This window comes from Schistocerca serialis, chromosome 7, assembly GCF_023864345.2.
Source record: "Schistocerca serialis cubense isolate TAMUIC-IGC-003099 chromosome 7, iqSchSeri2.2, whole genome shotgun sequence".
Classification (NCBI taxonomy): Eukaryota; Metazoa; Arthropoda; class Insecta; order Orthoptera; family Acrididae; genus Schistocerca; species Schistocerca serialis.
The window spans coordinates 573,598,089-573,617,224 of record NC_064644.1 but is presented as its reverse complement, the minus strand read 5'-3'; the positions used below and the strand labels follow the sequence as shown (position 1 = coordinate 573,617,224).

Sequence of the window (19,136 nt, the reverse complement as noted above, 5' to 3'; positions counted from 1 at the left end):
AACTTTGAGGTTCGCCGATGACATTGTAATTCTGTCAGAGACAGCAAAGGACTTGGAAGAGCAGTTGAATGGAATGGACAGTGTCTTGAAAGGAGGATATAAGATGAACATCAACAAAAGCAAAACAAGGATAATGGAATGTAGTCTAATTAAGTCGGGTGATGCTGAGGGAATTAGATTAGGAAATGAGGCACTTAAAGTAGTAAAGGAGTTTTGCTATTTGGGGAGCAAAATAACTGATGATGGTCGAAGTAGAGAGGATATAAAATGTAGACTGGAAATGGCAAGGAAAGCGTTCCTGAAGAAGAGAAATTTGTTAACATCGAGTATAGATTTAAATGTCAGGAAGTCATTTCTGAAAGTATTCGTATGGAGTGTAGCCATGTATGGAAGTGAAACATGGACGATAAATAGTTTGGACAAGAAGAGAATAGAAGCTTTTGAAATGTGGTGCTACAGAAGAATGCTGAAAATTAGATGGGTAGATCACATAACTAATGAGGAAGTATTGAATAGGATTGGGGAGAAGAGAAGTTTGTGGCACAACTTGACCAGAAGAAGGGATCGGTTGGTAGGACATGTTCTGAGGCATCAAGGGATCACCAATTTAGTATTGGAGGGCAGCGTGGAGGGTAAAAATCGTAGAGGGAGACCAAGAGATGAATACACTAAGCAGATTCAGAAGGATGCAGGTTGCAGTAGGTACTGGGAGATGAAAAAGCTTGCACAGGATAGAGTAGCATGGAGAGCTGCATCAAACCAGTCTCAGGACTGAAGACCACAACAACAACAATGGTTTCAGTTACTGATCGATTACCTCTAATTGAGTATTTTGTAGCACTGTGATCAACACACAACACATACAATATCTTTCGCTGGAAGCTTCAGAATTTTAGCATGACGTCACACACACTAACGATGTAGTTGTGGCTTCACGATGATACATGAATCGGGACCCTGCTGCACCGTGCTCGGTTAAGAGAATCATGACGTCGACGCCACGTAGGATAGCGTAATTGGATAAAATATGAGTAAAGTGGAAAATGAGGCTACTTGTTTACTTGCTTGGGTATGGTGTCTGCTGGTGCCTGTAATGCGAGGTATTATATTGTTATTAATAATTAGTCCTCGACTGACGTAATTTGTTATTATCAAATAGACACGGCCTACAGCCTCTCCCTATGATACCCACTCAAGTGCCCCAGTTATGAATGATGGGATTAGGAAGGTATGGTTCAATAGCAGAACTAACTAATTCAGGTGGAGAGCACATTGTGATCACCTGAGAGCATCATGAAGTCCGCGCAATGGTTCTTGCGTAGTTGGACAAAATACGTAAAATTGTGGAATATCCTGAAAAAATTAGAAAATTGGCGAAAAATACGTAAATTTGGGGAAAATACGGAAAAAATGAAAAAAATGCGTCTAATGGCAGTAGAATGCGAGTACTTAGGTATCTGCCAGGGTGTGGTCTCTGCTGATGAGTCGAATCATGTAGTATTAAACTGGTATTAACAAACAGGACTCAAGTGACGTACTATCTCTCCCTTGCTGCTCAGAAGCAGAGTGAATCTCTTCCACTCAATTGTCAAAGTTATAAAAGACGATGATGGGAAGAGGGAGGAGGGGGTGTTTGACACTCACTGGTTTAGAGGGAGTGGCAGCGGAGGGGAGGGCGAGAATGAGAAGGAGAGGAGGGGCCGAATGATGCCTGATTGTTTCCCAGGTAGAGGGTGTCAGGGCACCGGGGAGCTCAAGTGTGTGACGTGGCATCGGATGTGGGATCTAAGAAGAGTGGAATGCTTTAGAAGCGCCACTTATTTGCTACACCACACTGTTTTTTCCATGTGCTAATCTGGTTTTTATATACTTATTGAATCGTTTATAGTGCATTACTTTGCGCTCACTTCGTCCACTACTTGGTCCACAGTTCACTCGCAATCCCAGATTACTCTGAGCCCATATTCTATGGTCATTAGACTTTTCATTCCATTTATCTGGTCCAGTTACTCTACCGCATGTCGATATTATCGAATAGTTGACAAATGCAAGAACTACATGTATTTTCTAGAGCGTACAAATGAACAGAACTTTATTTTCCTCCACGAAGACGTGTACAGGAATTTTCCGGGCTTAATGCGAATTGCCCTGAACGTAAAAATGAACCGAATGTTTTTCTGTTTTTATTTCACTACTCTAACAGAAGCGAATGTGAAGTTTCTGGTTTTAATATCGAGGTCGTTCGTGTCGCGTCTGTAATATCGAGAGCATTTAACATTCACTAACACTAAAATTGCCAACGCTATGCGTTTCATATGTTTCATTGTGTTCAAGCTGGTGTTATACCAAAGTGTTGCATTGCCCAGAGTTGGCAGAACGCAGTACTTCGGAATAATACCAGCCCTCTAGCTATTCGCAGTCGCAGCACAGCGTGTTACCTCTGCGCGCAGTTTCTTGATCTCGGAGGCCAGCTCCTCGCACTGCTGTGTGTACTGCCATTTGGCCGTCTTCTCGCTCTCGACGATTTGCAGCAGATGAAGATGTTTCTGTTCAAGTTCTTCCTTCTGCAGCAGCAGTTTGTTGAAACTGGAAAGTAAGAGCAAAAAGACAGTTACAAGTAGAAGCGCAAAAGAAGACAGCTAACTGCAAAAAAATCGCTTGATAGCTGTGCGGGGGTAGTAGCAGAACGCTACTTTGCAATTCGTTCACTTGTAGAAAGTATCATGTACAAAGCAAATCATATGTAATGCTATTTAATAGCTGCATTCTTCAAGTGCAGAAAGCTAACGGCGGGACGCAATCGTAACAACAGCTGCTTAAGGCAGGCGCATGGCTAACGGCACAGGATAGCTAATCCTTCTGCAAGAACTTTTCGCTGTTCATGTTCAAAAACGTCGTGGACTGGGCAAATCTGGCCGCCTGTGCCGACTACCTTTCGCTGTCTACTTTTCCAGTTATGACTGACAAGATTTAAGGAATAAAGTTATAGCTATGGAGGCATGGAAGTACCAGCTTGAAAGCGTCCTCTCGGACGGCAGCGTTTACAGACGGCCACTATGTGCTCCAGACGAAGCAGAGACAGCGACAGCGGACACAGGCACGAAACACACAGGAGCACACGTAACATACACTCCTGGAAATGGAAAAAAGAACACATTGACACGGGTGTGTCAGACCCACCATACTTGCTCCGGACACTGCGAGAGGGCTGTACAAGCAATGATCACACGCACGGCACAGCGGACACACCAGGAACCGCGGTGTTGGCCGTCGAATGGCGCTAGCTGCGCAGCATTTGTGCACCGCCGCCGTCAGTGTCAGCCAGTTTGCCGTGGCATACGGAGCTCAATCGCAGTCTTTAACACTGGTAGCATGCCGCGACAGCGTGAACGTGAACCGTATGTGCAGTTGACGGACTTTGAGCGAGGGCGAATAGTGGGCATGCGGGAGGCCGGGTGGACGTACCGCCGAATTGCTCAACACGTGGGGCGTGAGGTCTCCACAGTACATCGATGTTGTCGCCAGTGGTCGGCGGAAGGTGCACGAGCCCGTCGACCTCGGACCGGACCGCAGCGACGCACGGATGCACGCTAAGACCGTAGGATCCTACGCAGTGCCGTAGGGGACCGCACCGCCACTTCCCAGCAAATTAGGGACACTGTTGCTCCTGGGGTATCGGCGAGGACCATTCGCAACCGTCTCCATGAAGCTGGGCTACGGTCCCGCACACCGTTAGGCCGTCTTCCGCTCACGCCCCCAACATCGTGCAGCCCGCCTCCAGTGGTGTCGCGACAGGCGTGAATGGAGGGACGAATGGAGACGTGTCGTCTTCAGCGATGAGAGTCGCTTCTGCCTTGGTGCCAATGATGGTCGTATGCGTGTTTGGCGCCGTGCAGGTGAGCGCCACAATCAGGACTGCATACGACCGAGGCACACAGGGCCAACACCCGGCATCATGGTGTGGGGAGCGATCTCCTACACTGGCCGTACACCACTGGTGATCGTCGAGGGGACACTGAATAGTGCACGGTACATCCAAACCGTCATCAAACCCATCGTTCTACCATTCCTAGACCGGCAAGGGAACTTGCTGTTCCAACAGGACAATGCACGTCCGCATGTATCCCGTGCCACCCAACGTGCTCTAGAAGGTGTAAGTCAACTACCCTGGCCAGCAAGATCTCCGGATCTGTCCCCCATTGAGCATGTTTGGGACTGGATGAAGCGTCGTCTCACGCGGTCTTCACGTCCAGCACGAACGCTGGTCCAACTGAGGCGCCAGGTGGAAATGGCATGGCAAGCCGTTCCACAGGACTACATCCAGCATCTCTACTATCGTCTCCATGGGAGAATAGCAGCCTGCATTGCTGCGAAAGGTGGATATACACTGTACTAGTGCCGACATTGTGCATGCTCTGTTGCCTGTGTCTATGTGCCTGTGGTTCTGTCAGTGTGATCATCTGATGTATCTGACCCCAGGAATGTGTCAATAAAGTTTCCCCTTCCTGGGACAATGAATTCAGGATGTTCTTATTTCAATTTCCAGGACTGTATATCAGAAATGCGCATCTGGTGCCGTTTCGGGTACAATAAGCGAAAGGGGTTACGCAATGGCACAGTCGTTCGAAGTGGCGGTCACGAGATGACAGGACATTTATCAGTATTCAAGATTCCTTGTGTTCACAAGAAACATTTTGACAAATTTTACCCCTAGACATATCGGAAAGTACACAAACCTGTGGACAGAGGTATAGGGTCGTTCGTCGTAGAAATGCTAAGTGAGGCAGAGATAAATTAGAAACTTGCGCAGAAGTGTCTGGAGCAATGTGGTGGGAGAAATCTCGCCGAGACATGTACTTCCCTGAAAGGGAAGCGTGACGGTTCTTGGGTTCTCGGTGATGCTGGGGAATCGCTAGTGTCCGAGTTCCCGTTCTCGACACGATTCAGCCGCTTGGCAAGTCATAAGGTATTTGTTGAAGAGCTGTCGGTAACTAGCCAGTTTTTAGTTCCCGGGGTAATGAACGTTTTCAGGCAATGTGAGATGTGCTTCACAGGTAACGCTTGAGCGTCCTCGATGGTGACTAGTCAATCACGGTGAGATAAATCTCACCATTGCGAGTAGTATGCGGACGATCTACAAGCCCCGACCTACTGTCGACACGTGGCTACATAACTAAGAACTATGTTGGACTTTGGAGTAACTGAGCTGTGTCGCGCGCAAGAGTGCCTAGCCTCGACAGTGAGTAGAGGGTACGGTCATCTAGGCTCTGCAGCCCCCTCCCGGCTACAGTTCGATGCGGTGTTGACTGTGAATAGCGACACAGGGCTGCAGTGTGACCTGGCCGATGTGGCACCACCTAAAGGCGGTTCGCCGTGGGCTGTAAGCGGCACAGTGTGGTCCGCCTTGCCCTGTGGCGGTGGCTCGTGGTGGGCGCGGACACTGCCGCAGTCAGTTCGCGAACAGCCCACGCAGTGACGAAGTACTCAGGAACGCAAAAGCAAGGGGCTAGTCAGTGAATATGTGCCCTATGAAAAATTGCGTCCGCATGAAATGTCGCTTCGCATTCTACAGTTCTGTGTACAAGACACACACACACTCGCACGCAATTGGAGAGGGACAGAGTCGTTAGCGTTCTGTCGACTGCTGCTCTAACAAACAGTCCCTACCCAGTCAGCAGAGGCGTAGCACATATGGCATGAAGACAAACTTTCTAGGTTAATGTATGTGTGGCTACTGCTCGTCATTCCGTTATCTATTGCTGATCAAGTTATATACTCCTACGAGTTGAAAAATTCGTGGAAATACAAATCTGACAGCTATAGGGACCCAAACATTCATGCACTGAGACTGCTATCTAAGTATCATGGAATCCTTCCAGTTATCATCCTGTGACTGTACACATTTCAATGGAAATGGTTTTATCCATGTCACGGTTACTTTTGTCAGGCTTGCTCCCAAACGTTTTTGAACATGGCCTACACATTCTATTTTGCTAATTATGGCATCTCCATATGTCTTAGCGTTCACCACATTGTTGTATGCCTTACTGTTACCATCGCCCAAATATTTGGTGTACCGTACGCCTCTTGTTTCTACGGAGCGATGGAATATTTGTTGTTCTCCACGAACATCCATACCACCACTTGTTCCTCTAAAATTAGCCACACAGTTGTGTTCTTTATGTTCATTGACTTTACAACATTTGCAATATTTAGATATTATCTCCACATCTAACACTTTACCGGTGTTTACACTCGTCCCAGTCAGTACTCCATTCAAAGAAGTATGTCCTCTTTACTGCTAGCTTCTATCAAGTGCAACTGCAATATACGAATATCCATTATTTTCTTCCACTGCTTCCCTAGCAGCCAGTTTCATGCTTTCCTCGCTGACCTCAAATACAGCTTTCTCTAGTATTGCAGTCAGTTTTTCAAATTTATTTGGTGGTTGATGTAAGTTCATCACTGAACAAAATGTTCTCCCTGCAGCCATGCCCTTGCCAATGGATCGTAAGGCGTAAACTAATCTAGTATTGATTTCATGAGGGCCACTTGAATCTGCTTTTGAAGAACTCATAAATGAAATCACAGCTGAGCATTTTGTGCAAATTAAATCCAGAGCAATTGCTAGGTCTTTTCTCCCACTGGCACTCTCACAAATTTTCACACTCTGTGACTCACCACACTGTCTAAAATCTAAAAATTTATAAATTACATCTGATGTCTCAAATTTGTGATAATGTTACAGCTCCCCTTGTCACTTACAGTGAATTCGTTGTAACTCTCTTGAAATGGTGAGAGCTTCTTTGCTGATGCACTTGTTGAAGAATTACAATTAGAAACATCGCTGCCAGGCGACGTAACCTCGTGTACAGAAAGCTTTCTAAACTTGTTTCCTCTAAATTGTCGTCTCTTGAAAAGGCCTTTACGTTTCGTCATCTTCAATAAACACAAAATAACACACGTAAACAAGCAATGCAAACGTAAGTATAACAATTACTCACAATCACACTTGAACAACACTAACCGCGTTTTTGAAAGCGTGTTGTTTACAAACAGCAGAAACAAAAGCATACCGATTGTTGCATTCCAAGGATAGCCAACACACTCGGGAGTAAAACAAAAATCTCTAACGAGCAATGTAGGGGATCTAAAATATATGCAGAACAGTGGGTGACAGAAAAGTGAGTGACAGAAAAGTGGGCGTGGCACACAAACACACGTGGTAGGGAAATGCTCTTTAAATGCTCGAAAATAATTTTTTTCAGCAAAATCCTTTTCAGAGTACTTAAATAAAACCTTAATCTATCGAAATATGATGAAAACCGAAAATCGATTTTTTTCGACCTGAACTACGGTGTGGTCCCCTTAACATCCGTGCGCGGGCATTAAGACAGGATATTCTAGATGTATCGTGTTTAGTTGTGAAGCCACATGTCCCAATCGTGGCCAGGTAAACAGCCGAAACATGCACTACTGGTCTTTTGACAACCCCCAGTGGTTTCTTCAGGTGGAACGTCAGCGTTCATGAAGTGCAGACGTGTGGTGTAGGGCAGTGAACCCTGGGCTCATAGACGGAACACTTAATGTGCACAAGTATGGCACCCTCCTAACAGACCATCTTCCACGGGTGCTAGAAGACATTCCTCTGCAAAGTAGGAGGAACGTCGGGTACCAACGTGACGGCTGACCAGCCCATAGCGCACGAAGCACTACAGCATGTCTTCATGAATCATTTCGAAGGCGTTGGATTGGACGCAGAGGACCTGTACCTCGTGTGTCCCGTTGCCCCTGGATTAGATTTTTTCCGTGGAGAAGCGAAAATACGCTGTCTACAAAGACATACCAACAACACCCGATGATACGTAACGACGTATTATTGCAGCCTGCTCGGACACCTCCGCTGAAATTCTAGCACGTATGCAGCAGTCGTCCCATACCAGACTTGAAGTGTGTATTGCCACTGTCTGTGATGGTCAGTTGTCTCTTAACTGGTAAGAATGTACATAACTAGCATACACGCTTGTGTTGATCTGAAGTGTGTGCTACCACAGTTTTGTATAAGTGTCAGCGTAGAAACTTTCCAAATACGATATCTCTTAAACGACTCGCAATCGAATCCTCATGTCAATAGGCATTGTACTAGTTAAAAATAGTGTGGTTACACTAAAAATATACTTTCTATGTATGGCTACAACAATACGAGCTCCTGACTACCAATACGTTCATGTCGTTTGAGCCTTAAGCCATCCCGACAAACTTTAGAAAAACCTCAGATCGCTAGCAGTCTACGTAAATTCCTCTGTCATACTGTAGTACTCGTTTAACCATCCAACGATCAGTTAGGATGTCAACAGTTTCGTTAGTGGCGGGTGTTACATCTTGCCAAGTGTTACACTACTCGCCATTAAAATTGCTACACCAAGAAGAAATGCAGATGATAAACGGGTAATCATTGGACAAATACACTCCTGGAAATTGAAATAAGAACACCGTGAATTCATTGTCCCAGGAAGGGGAAACTTTATTGACACATTCCTGGGGTCAGATACATCACATGATCACACTGACAGAACCACAGGCACATAGACACAGGCAACAGAGCATGCACAATGTCGGCACTAGTACAGTGTATATCCACCTTTCGCAGCAATGCAGGCTGCTATTCTCCCATGGAGACGATCGTAGAGATGCTGGATGTAGTCCTGTGGAACGGCTTGCCATGCCATTTCCACCTGGCGCCTCAGTTGGACCAGCGTTCGTGCTGGACGTGCAGACCGCGTGAGACGACGCTTCATCCAGTCCCAAACATGCTCAATGGGGGACAGATCCGGAGATCTTGCTGGCCAGGGTAGTTGACTTACAACTTCTAGAGCACGTTGGGTGGCACGGGATACATGCGGACGTGCATTGTCCTGTTGGAACAGCAAGGTCCCTTGCCGGTCTAGGAATGGTAGAACGATGGGTTCGATGACGGTTTGGATGTACCGTGCACTATTCAGTGTCCCCTCGACGATCACCAGTGGTGTACGGCCAGTGTAGGAGATCGCTCCCCACACCATGATGCCGGGTGTTGGCCCTGTGTGCCTCGATCGTATGCAGTCCTGATTGTGGCGCTCACCTGCACGGCGCCAAACACGCATACGACCATCATTGGCACCAAGGCAGAAGCGACTCTCATCGCTGAAGACGACACGTCTCCATTCGTCCCTCCATTCACGCCTGTCGCGACACCACTGGAGGCGGGCTGCACGATGTTGGGGCGTGAGCGGAAGACGGCCTAACGGTGTGCGGGACCGTAGCCCAGCTTCATGGAGACGGTTGCGAATGGTCCTCGCCGATACCCCAGGAGCAACAGTGTCCCTAATTTGCTGGGAAGTGGCGGTGCGGTCCCCTACGGCACTGCGTAGGATCCTACGGTCTTGGCGTGCATCCGTGCGTCGCTGCGGTCCGGTCCCAGGTCGACGGGCACGTGCACCTTCCGCCGACCACTGGCGACAACATCGATGTACTGTGGAGACCTCACGCCCCACGTGTTGAGCAATTCGGCGGTACGTCGACCCGGCCTCCCGCATGCCCACTATTCGCCCTCGCTAAAAGTCCGTCAACTGCACATACGGTTCACGTCCACGCTGTCGCGGCATGCTACCAGTGTTAAAGACTGCGATGGAGCTCCGCATGCCACGGCAAACTGGCTGACACTGACGGCGGCGGTGCACAAATGCTGCGCAGCTAGCGCCATTCGACGGCCAACACCGCGGTTCCTGGTGTGTCCGCTGTGCCGTGCGTGTGATCATTGCTTGTACAGCCCTCTCGCAGTGTCCGGAGCAAGTATGGTGGGTCTGACACACCGGTGTCAATGTGTTCTTTTTTCCATTTCCAGGAGTGTATATTATACTAGAACTGACATGTGATTACATTTTCATGCAATTTGGGTGCATACATCCTCAGATATCAGTACCCAGACCAACCACCGCTGGCGTAATAACGACCTTGATACGCCTGGGCATTGAGACAAACAGAGCTTGCATGACGTGTACAGGTACAGCTGCCCATGCAGCTTCAACACGATACCACAGTTCATCAAGAGTAGTGACTGGCGTATTGTGACGGACCAGTTGCTCGGCCACCATTGACCAGACGTTTTCAATTGGTGAGAGATCTGGAGAATGTGCTGGCCAGGGCAGCAGTCGAATTTTCTGTATCCAGAAAGGCCCGTATAGGACCTGCAACATGCGGTCGTGTATTATCCTGATGAAATGTAGGGTTTCGCAGGGATCGAATGAAGGGTAGAGCCACGGGTCGTAACACATCTGAAATATAACGTCCACTGTTCAAAGTGCCGTAAATGCGAACAAGAGGTGACCGAGACGAATAACCAATGGCACCCCGTACCATCACACCGGGTGATACGCCAGTATGGCGATGACGAATACACGCTTCCAATGTGCGTTCATCGCGATGTCGGCAAACACGGATGCGACCATCATGATGCTCTAAACAGAACCTGGATTCATCCCAGGTTCGTCGTTGAGTACACCATCGCAGGCGCTCTTGTCTGTGATGCAGCGTCAAGGGTAACCGCAGCCGTGGTCTCCGAGCTGATAGTCCATGCTGCTGCAAACGTCGTCGAATTGTTCGTGCAGATGGTTGTTGTCCTCCAAACGTCCCCATCTGTTGACTCAGGGATCGAGACGTGGCTACACGATCCATTATAATTATCCGAGCTGTTATGCCGTGGTCGGTTGACGAATTCTGTGTCGATTCCCAACGTTTCGTCTCCGACAGCGGGAGACATCTTCAAGGGGGTCTGTAGTCCAATGGAAGGTCCAACACACCCATTGGCTCGCTACTGACTGCCGCTAAATTCCGTGTCCGCGCGCTCCCACGCCGTGGCGTGACGTCACGTGTTTTGAAAACGTCAGTGCAATTGGCCGCTGTCCGTCGCCGTCGATCGCCGTTGCCATCGCTCAGTAGCGGGCGGGTGGTACACATCTTCTTTAACACCGGCATCCATATGCCGTTTAATGTCACACCCTCCTCCTTACGGTTGAAATTATTAGGGTGTTTAGTGATTTCGATTGCCTCCCTGTAGAGCCTTTCGTAATATCCGCTTGTGGCCGCTAGTACTTGCGTCTCCTCGAAACGAATATTGTGGTTCCCTGGCTGGAAAGCATGCTCCGCAACAGCTGATCGTTCCGTTTCTCCTCTTCTGCAGTTTCCCTTGTGCTCTTCCAAACGTTTAGAAACAGTTCTTTTAGTGGTACCCACATAAACATCACCACAGCTGCATGGGATCCTATACACTCCAGCTTTTTCCAGTGGTTTGCGAGCGTCCTTGGCAGGCTTAAGGTATTCCTGTATCTTCTTGGCGCGCTAGTAAATTACGGTAATATTCCGCTTCGTCAAGATCCTCCACGATCCGTTACAACCATGCGGATAAGTGCCTGTCATCTCGACTGCTAGCGATACGAGGCTGTTGGGATCCAACACGGCGTTCCATATTACCCTTCTGAACCCACCGATTCCACATTGTACTAACAGTCACTGGATCTTAAACAACGCGAGCAGCAATGTCGCGATACGATAAACCGCAATCGCGATAGGCTACAATTCGACCATTTTCGAAGTCGGAAACGTGATGGTACGCATTTCTTTTCCTTACACGAGGCATCACAACAACGTTTCACCAGGCAACGCCGATCAACTGCTGTGTGTGCACGAGGAATCGGCTGGAAACTTTCCTCATGTCAGCACGTTGTAGGTGTCGCCACCAGCGCAAACTTTGTGTGAATGCTCTTAAAAGCTAATCATTTGCATATCACAGCATCTTCTTCCTGTCGGTTAAATTTCGCGTCTGTAGCACGTCATCTTCGTGGTGTAGCAATTTTAATGGCCTGTAGTGTACATCTTGCGAAACATTACTAAATTTCTTACCTGAAAACTACCTAGTTCAGTTGGTTTGGACCACAATCGTGATGGAAATATGTTAGTTCTATTGGCAAAAAATTGTGCTGACCTATTGGAGGGTATGAACAACGAAGCTGGTATCAATGAGCATGAGGTAGCTGTAGCAACAATGATTACCAAAGTAGAAACGGTAACTGAAACAAGTAGCATGATTTATGTGTTAAATAAACTAGGTAAAGAAATAGTAGAAGAACTTGCGTTTTTTACCTCAGGACAGGAGGATATAGAAAAACAATGGCACAAGTTCAAAATAATAGTTCATTATTGCATTGGGCAGATATATGCGCAGTAGAACAGCTTGTGGTGGTGGAGGGGTGGGGGGGGGGGGACCGCCCATGGTATATAGTGCCAATAAAAGCTGTACTAAAGAAACAGACTACTGCATAATAGGTATAAAACAAAGCATACCTCTATAGATAGATAGAAGATAAATGAAACGCGTTTTGATGTCAAGACAAATCGTGAAGCTTTCAGTGACTGTCGTAACAGAATCTGTCGACAAATCTTTGACAAAACCCAATGTAATTCTGATCGTATATAAAGGCTGTTAGTGGCACCAAATTTAGGATTCAGTTACTCGTGGATGAGAGAGGAACTGAAACTAAGGGTAGCAAAGAAAAATCAGAAATGCTTGATTGCGATTTCAAATATTCCTTTACAAACGAACATCCAGGAGCATTGTCCAAATTTAATTCTGTTACCATCGCAAAGATGAGTGGAATTGGTATTAGTGTCAGTGACGTTGAGAAACAGCTTAAATCGCTAAAACTGAACATAGGTCTGATGGGATACTTATCAGATTCTACACTTAATTAGCGGCTGAGATAGCTCCTCTCCTAACTATAATTCATGGTAAATAGTTCGAGAAAAAAAACCATGCCCAGTAGTTGGAAGCGAGCCTAGGTCACATGAGTGCTAGCGTACAATATCTTTGCAATACATTTATTTTAGAATTTTAGAAAGTATTAAGAGTTCAAACGTAATAACAGAATGCCTCCTTCATGCCAACCAGTACGAATTTCAAAGATGTCGATCTTGTTAAAACCGGTGGATGCGAAGGACGAGATAAATGTTTAACGACCCGTCGACAAGGGAATCATTAGAGACGGAGCACAAGTTCAGATTAAAGAAGGATGAAGAAGGAAAGCGGTCGTGCCCTTTCGAAGGAACCGTCCCAGCAGCTGCCTGAAGCGATTTGGGAAAATCACGGTAGACTTAAATCAGGATGGTCGGAAGCCGGTTTGAACCGTCGTCCTCCCGAGTGCGATACCAGTGTGCCGACCACTGCGCTAAACAACTCGATATGGATCGAGGCAGTGAGACAGATGCAGTATTTTTCGATCTGCGAAAAGCATTTTAGTCAGTACGACTTGCAAGTTATCTAGGACGAAGGGTCGTCGACAGATGTAGAAGAAGCCAAGCGAAGAGTGATGGAATTCTTCAACTCCTTTTTAAATCAATGAGCTTGCGGAGAATATTAATAGTGAAGTCACACTATTCTCAGATGATGCATTTATCTGTAATGAAGTACTGCCTAAGTGAAGGGCAGCACGGATGGTCACAGGTTTGTTCAACCCTGCGAGTGTTAAACGGAGCAGCTGAAAGAACTGGGCTGAGCCTGAGGATAGCCGCAAACTGTTCCGCAAAAACCTGCTTGGGAAGGTTCTGGAAAGAACTGTAAGTGGCGAAAATCTGGGAACTATCTGCAAGCCCTACGTGCGGTTCCCACAGACATCGCGATGAGGACAATGCTCCACTAACCGCAGCACAGCAGGCACAGTGAAGTTTCAGCCTTCAGTCTTCTCCAGCTCTGTGCTCCGTGCGTCGACGGAAAGATAAAAAGTCCGAATAACTGGTGCAGTGGAACGTTCCCTCTGCCGTGCACTTCACAGTGGTTTGCACAGTATAGATGTAAGACAGTCAGCAGTAATAGGCGTAAAACGTAGCTGATGGCAGAATGATAAGATGTAGACGTTGATACCCGTACAGGGAGAGTGAATACGGTGTATTTTAACTGAAGAGTTGACCATAAGACAGCTTTGTCCAATATGAGTGTCACACATATTTAACGCTGACCAAAACAAAACGCATAATCGAAAGTTCGAAAAGGCTTAAAACGTTTGCAACCAACTACGTGAAACACTGTTTTACTGCTGGCGGAACTAAGACGCAGCAGTCATCGCCAGCAACAAGCTGGCAAAGAAACGGTGGCTTTATACCGATCGAAGCGGAGGTCATGGCATTTGTCGGCAACGAAGCGTGGATGGCATTTTATCATTGGTTGCCTGCTACAGGGTAAAACAATAACTGATAGATAATAAATATTTATTCTGGACCAACTGAATGGAGTTCAACCGCGAAAGAGACCTGGATTCCCACGAAAAGGGTCAGAAAAATGCATCTGCGCGCTAAGGTTTTGGTAACAGAAGTTCCGAAGATTTGAAGTATGAGTTGTTGGAGCATCGATCCTGATCAACATATACGAAAGCTACTGATTTCCAGTAATTATCTGTCTACATAAATTATGGCTAGAAACCACTGAGCCCAATGCAGCGGTTGCGGTCGCCGTTTGTAAATCGCATTTCAGACATGTAAACTCGAAAAACGTTGACATTCAAAAGCTTCTTTTTAGCCTACAAGACGCAACCATAGTGTATCTAGTGAGTGATTCCATTCCTGCTTGGAGTGTCAGTGGGGCTCACGTTGCAGAAACGACGATGCTGAAGAGTCATAACTGTTACAAACGGCTTCACTGACAAGCGGTTAATTACGAACTTTTATCGTGGCTTTTGTGTTGTTGCAAAACCTATTACTCTCGGTTAGGTAACATGAATGTTTTACACGGATCATAAATTTCTTACTGGTACTAATGATGCGCGACCATAGCGACGAAACAAAACCATCGTAACATATGTATTCGCACAGATCCAATTAACGCCGTAATAACAGCGTAGAGAGCCGGCAGGGACCTGGGAAAGCGTTGCGCGGCGGGCAGAGGATAATTAATTTTAAATATTCAGCGTGCGGCGTTGCCGCACGGGCTGTCCCTGTAGCAACGCATAGTTACCCAACACTAGCGACAAAAGTTCAACTTTGTGGATGTGTTGCGGAGCGTTACACTCGATATGGGAGTATTTAGAAACGGATGGAACAGCGTAGTAAAAAGGTCTAATGTATCACGGATCGGAAGTCTGTTCCTCATGAAGACACCACAATGCTTCCTACTCTCTTTGATTATTTCACTCAGTAATGGAAACTACAGCTAGTGCGTTGTATCTTCCTGAAACAGATCCTCTGGCGTGATTTCTGACCTTGATTTTTTTTCAAAAACTCTCTTATAGGAAAATAATTTTTTACGTTATTATAGAACAACAGCAGTCGTTCTGTTTTTAGAGTCATCAGTCTTCTGATTGGTCTGATGCGGCCCCGCACGAATTCCTCTCCTGTGGCAACCTCTTCATCTCAAAGTACCGTTTGCAACCTACGTCCTCAACTATTTGCTGAATGTATTACAATCTCTGTCTTCCTCTGCAGTTTTTACCCTCTACAGCTCCCTCTAAAACCATCGAAGTTATTGCGTGATGTCTACCAGATGCCCTATCATCCTGTCGCTCGTCCCTTGTCAGTGTTTTTCATACATTGCTCACCTCACCGATTCTCTGAAGAATCTCCTCATTCCTTACCTTATCAGTTCCACCTAATTTTCAACATTCGTCTGTTGTACCACATCTCAAGTGCTTCGATTATCTTCTTTTCCAGTTTTCCCACAGTCCATCTTTCACTACCACGCAATGCTGTCCTTAAGACGTAGATTATCAGAAATTTCTTCCTCAAATTAAGACCTACATTTGATAATAGTATCATTCTCTTGGCCAGGAATGCCCTTCTTGCCGGTGCTAGTCTGATTTTGAAGTCCTCCTTGCACTGGCCGCCTTGGGTTATTTTGCTACCTAGGTAGCAGAATTCCTTAACTTCATCCACTTCGTTACCATGAAGCCTAATATTAAGTTTCTCCTTATTCTCATTTCTGCTACATATCATTACTTTCTTCTTTCTTCGATTTACTCTAATTCCACATTCTGTACTTATTTGACTATTCATTCCTTTCGACAGATCCTACAATTCTTCTTCACTTTCACTGAGGACAGCAATGCCATCAACGAATCTTATCACTGATACCCTTTCACTTAGAGTTTTTAATCCCCTTTTTGTACCTCTATTTTATTTTCATCATTGCTTCTTAGATGTATAGATCGAACAGTAGGGGCAAAAGGCTGCATGCTTTTAATTCGAGGACTAGCCTTAGTCTCTTATGACAGTGCACTTCCCCATCTGTGGCGTGATGATTTCCCGTTTGCCTCTGTTCCGCGTACTAGCACATACTTTTGTCACGGCGTCCCATGCACTCATCGTCATCACTCAGTTCTGCGTTGTGCAGTTATGTTAACTGATTCTTCCATTGCTTCTTACTAGAACAACCTTTTCATTCACAATTTTTTGATTTACTACTGTAACTGCCACACGCTATCGATGTCTGTTACATCCCGAAAGGGACAATAACACAATGCAGATATACAGCTTTTCCATCAGTGAAGCTTATCAGAAAGGTGAACCGTACTAGAAAATACTGTCTGTGGGGCGCAACTCCAAAATGTTGATTTTATGGGACTGAGTTTATTGGACGTCTGTACCTGTGAAAATAGTGGATTATCACCACCAGCAACTTGAATCTGAAACCCTGAGATGTTACAAAATCCGAATAATTACCAACGCCGGAGTGACCGAGCGGTTCTAGGTACTACAGTCTGGAATCGCGCTACCGCTACGGTCGCATGTTCGAATCCTGCCGCGGGCATGGATGTGTGTGATGTCCTTAGGTTAGTTAGGTTTAAGTAGTTCTAAGTTCTAGGGGACTGATGACCTCGGAAGTTAAGTTCCATAGTGCTCAGAGCCATTTGAACCATTTTAATTACCAACGTCACAAATTGAGACTTTGATTTCAGAGCAGACAGGTATTTGGAGGCTACAAATTCTGAAATTACCTATTTCTGAACAAAATCGTCTCTTGGGAAGAAACTAGTGTAGGAATCGAGTTTTAGAAGACTGTCAATTCTATATATGCCTGATATATAGGACGTAATGTCTCTCAGTGAAAGTAATGAGATATTTGTCGAAGTCACGCAAAGTATGAAAAGAAAAAGCAACAGGAGAATGACAAGATTTTGTGATAAATGCTGCCACGAAGAACGAAATTTGCTGTCTGGAATCCAATCTCTAAATGTTGTATCGCTGAAGTGATGCCGCAGTTCTTCTATGGTATCGAAATAGTAGAATGCATAATATTTCCGAAACAGTGTAAGTGGGACTTGCCGCAGCCTCACTTTTGAAAATCCACTTGTGCGGAGACTGGCCGGTATTGTGTTTTAGGACAAGTATACAGGTTTTCTCAATCTTGTTGCGACCATGACGGACTCGTTGTCCAACGGGTCACCACACTCTAGTTCATTGCGAGGTATCCGTAGACATTCTGCAGTTATGGAATTTGGAATTTATGTTACCCGGAAAAAATTTCAGTTTATTGTCGCTGGGGTACTGAAAGGTTCGTATTGCAGAGATGCTTTATACTAGTTTTCCTTCACCACAAAAATTACAATTCCTGTTAGAAGCAGGAGGAGCGAGATACGGAATGGATAAATTTGTTACTCTAGTGACGTTACTTGTTAACTACCGTATTGATAAAAATAGTCATGTGCACAGGAATCTCTACACTGATGTGTTGTATTTAACAGATTTTAAAACAGAGTCAAATGAAGGTAACTTGACAGGTGAAGTCAGGGCTCAAATGAGCTCGTACCATATGTTGTATACTTAAGCTTTGTACTCATATACGTATATTACCCACACTTATGGCAAGAGCGCTGGATAATCTCTCCAATGATTGCCCATGCAATCAAAGACAGGTACATGGAAATGAGGCAAAAATCCTTTCGCACTTATCGAAATTTTTCATGGTGTTGATAATTCCTGAATGTAGAAGCTATACGAGGGGCATTCAATTAGTAATGCTACACATTTCTTTCCGTCACTTTCAGATGGAAATATGTGGACGTTGTAGTGAGACATCGTCGAATATACCTGCTTCTCCCCCTGTAGTTTCATGAATTTCCGGTAAGTGGAAGTACAATACGTAGCCTTAAAAATGGCGTCTGTGGCGGATGTGTGCTCTAATGAGAGAGCTGTCACTGAGTTCCTTCTGGCAGAAAACCAGAGCATCGAAGATATTCGCAGAATGTCTGCGGAGGCCTGGCAGTGAACACTACCATGGTGAGCCCTTGGTAGACACGTCTGTCATCGTCACAAAAACGTCGATCAAACCTGTCCGGTTTCCCGCTTGGCAGCCATCCGCACACAGAAATGTTGGAACGTGCAGACACTCTCATTCGAGGTGATCGATGAGTCACAATCAAACACCTTGCTGCTCAACTGTACATCTCTGTTGGTAATGCCGACACACTCGTCCATTAGTTAGCGTACTCAAAGGTATGTGCCTGCTGTGTTGCCGGCAGCCTAACGGAAGACCATGAAGAGCAACGGAGGACCACCTGTGCAGAACCGCTTACGCGTTATGAGACTGATACTTTGTCCAGTATCGTCACAGGCGGTGAATCGTGGGTCCATCACTTCGAACAGGGAACGTAACGGCAATTCAGGGAGTGGTGTCGCACAACCTCTCCTCTGAAGAAAAATTTCGGAGTCGCACGCTCTGTCGGAAAACTCATCGTGACTGTCTTCTGCAACTCTGAAGGGGTTATTCTGTTTGATGTCCTTTCTCATGATGCAACGATCAGCTCTGAACTGTATAGTGATACCCTCAGGAAATTTCGTCGCCACAAAAAAGGCTAGCGATCTTCTCCTTCCCCATGACAAGACAAGGCCTCTCAGAACTCTGCGCACCCGAGGAGAGCTCAAAAAACTTCACTGGACTGTTCTTCTTCGTCCATGCGACAGCCCGAATCTCGCGCCTTCCGACTTCCATCTGTTTGGCCCAATGGAGAATCCACTCCACGGCAAGCAGTACGTGGATCATGCGGAGTTTACTGAGGCAGCAAGACGTTGGCTCAGACGCCGACCTGTAGAGTGGTACCATGCAGGCATACAGGCCCTAC

General features: G+C 46.1%; 1 protein-coding gene across 1 annotated transcript in view; it reads right to left on the bottom strand.

The window, feature by feature from the left end:
* LOC126413258 (ras-specific guanine nucleotide-releasing factor 2-like) overlaps positions 1-19,136 on the bottom strand; it is a 1,992,910-nt gene that overhangs the window by 1,068,228 nt on the left and 905,546 nt on the right. Inside the window, 1 exon segment of the mRNA XM_050083160.1 lies at positions 2,439-2,586. Within this exon segment, the coding sequence (XP_049939117.1) occupies positions 2,439-2,586 (148 nt within the window).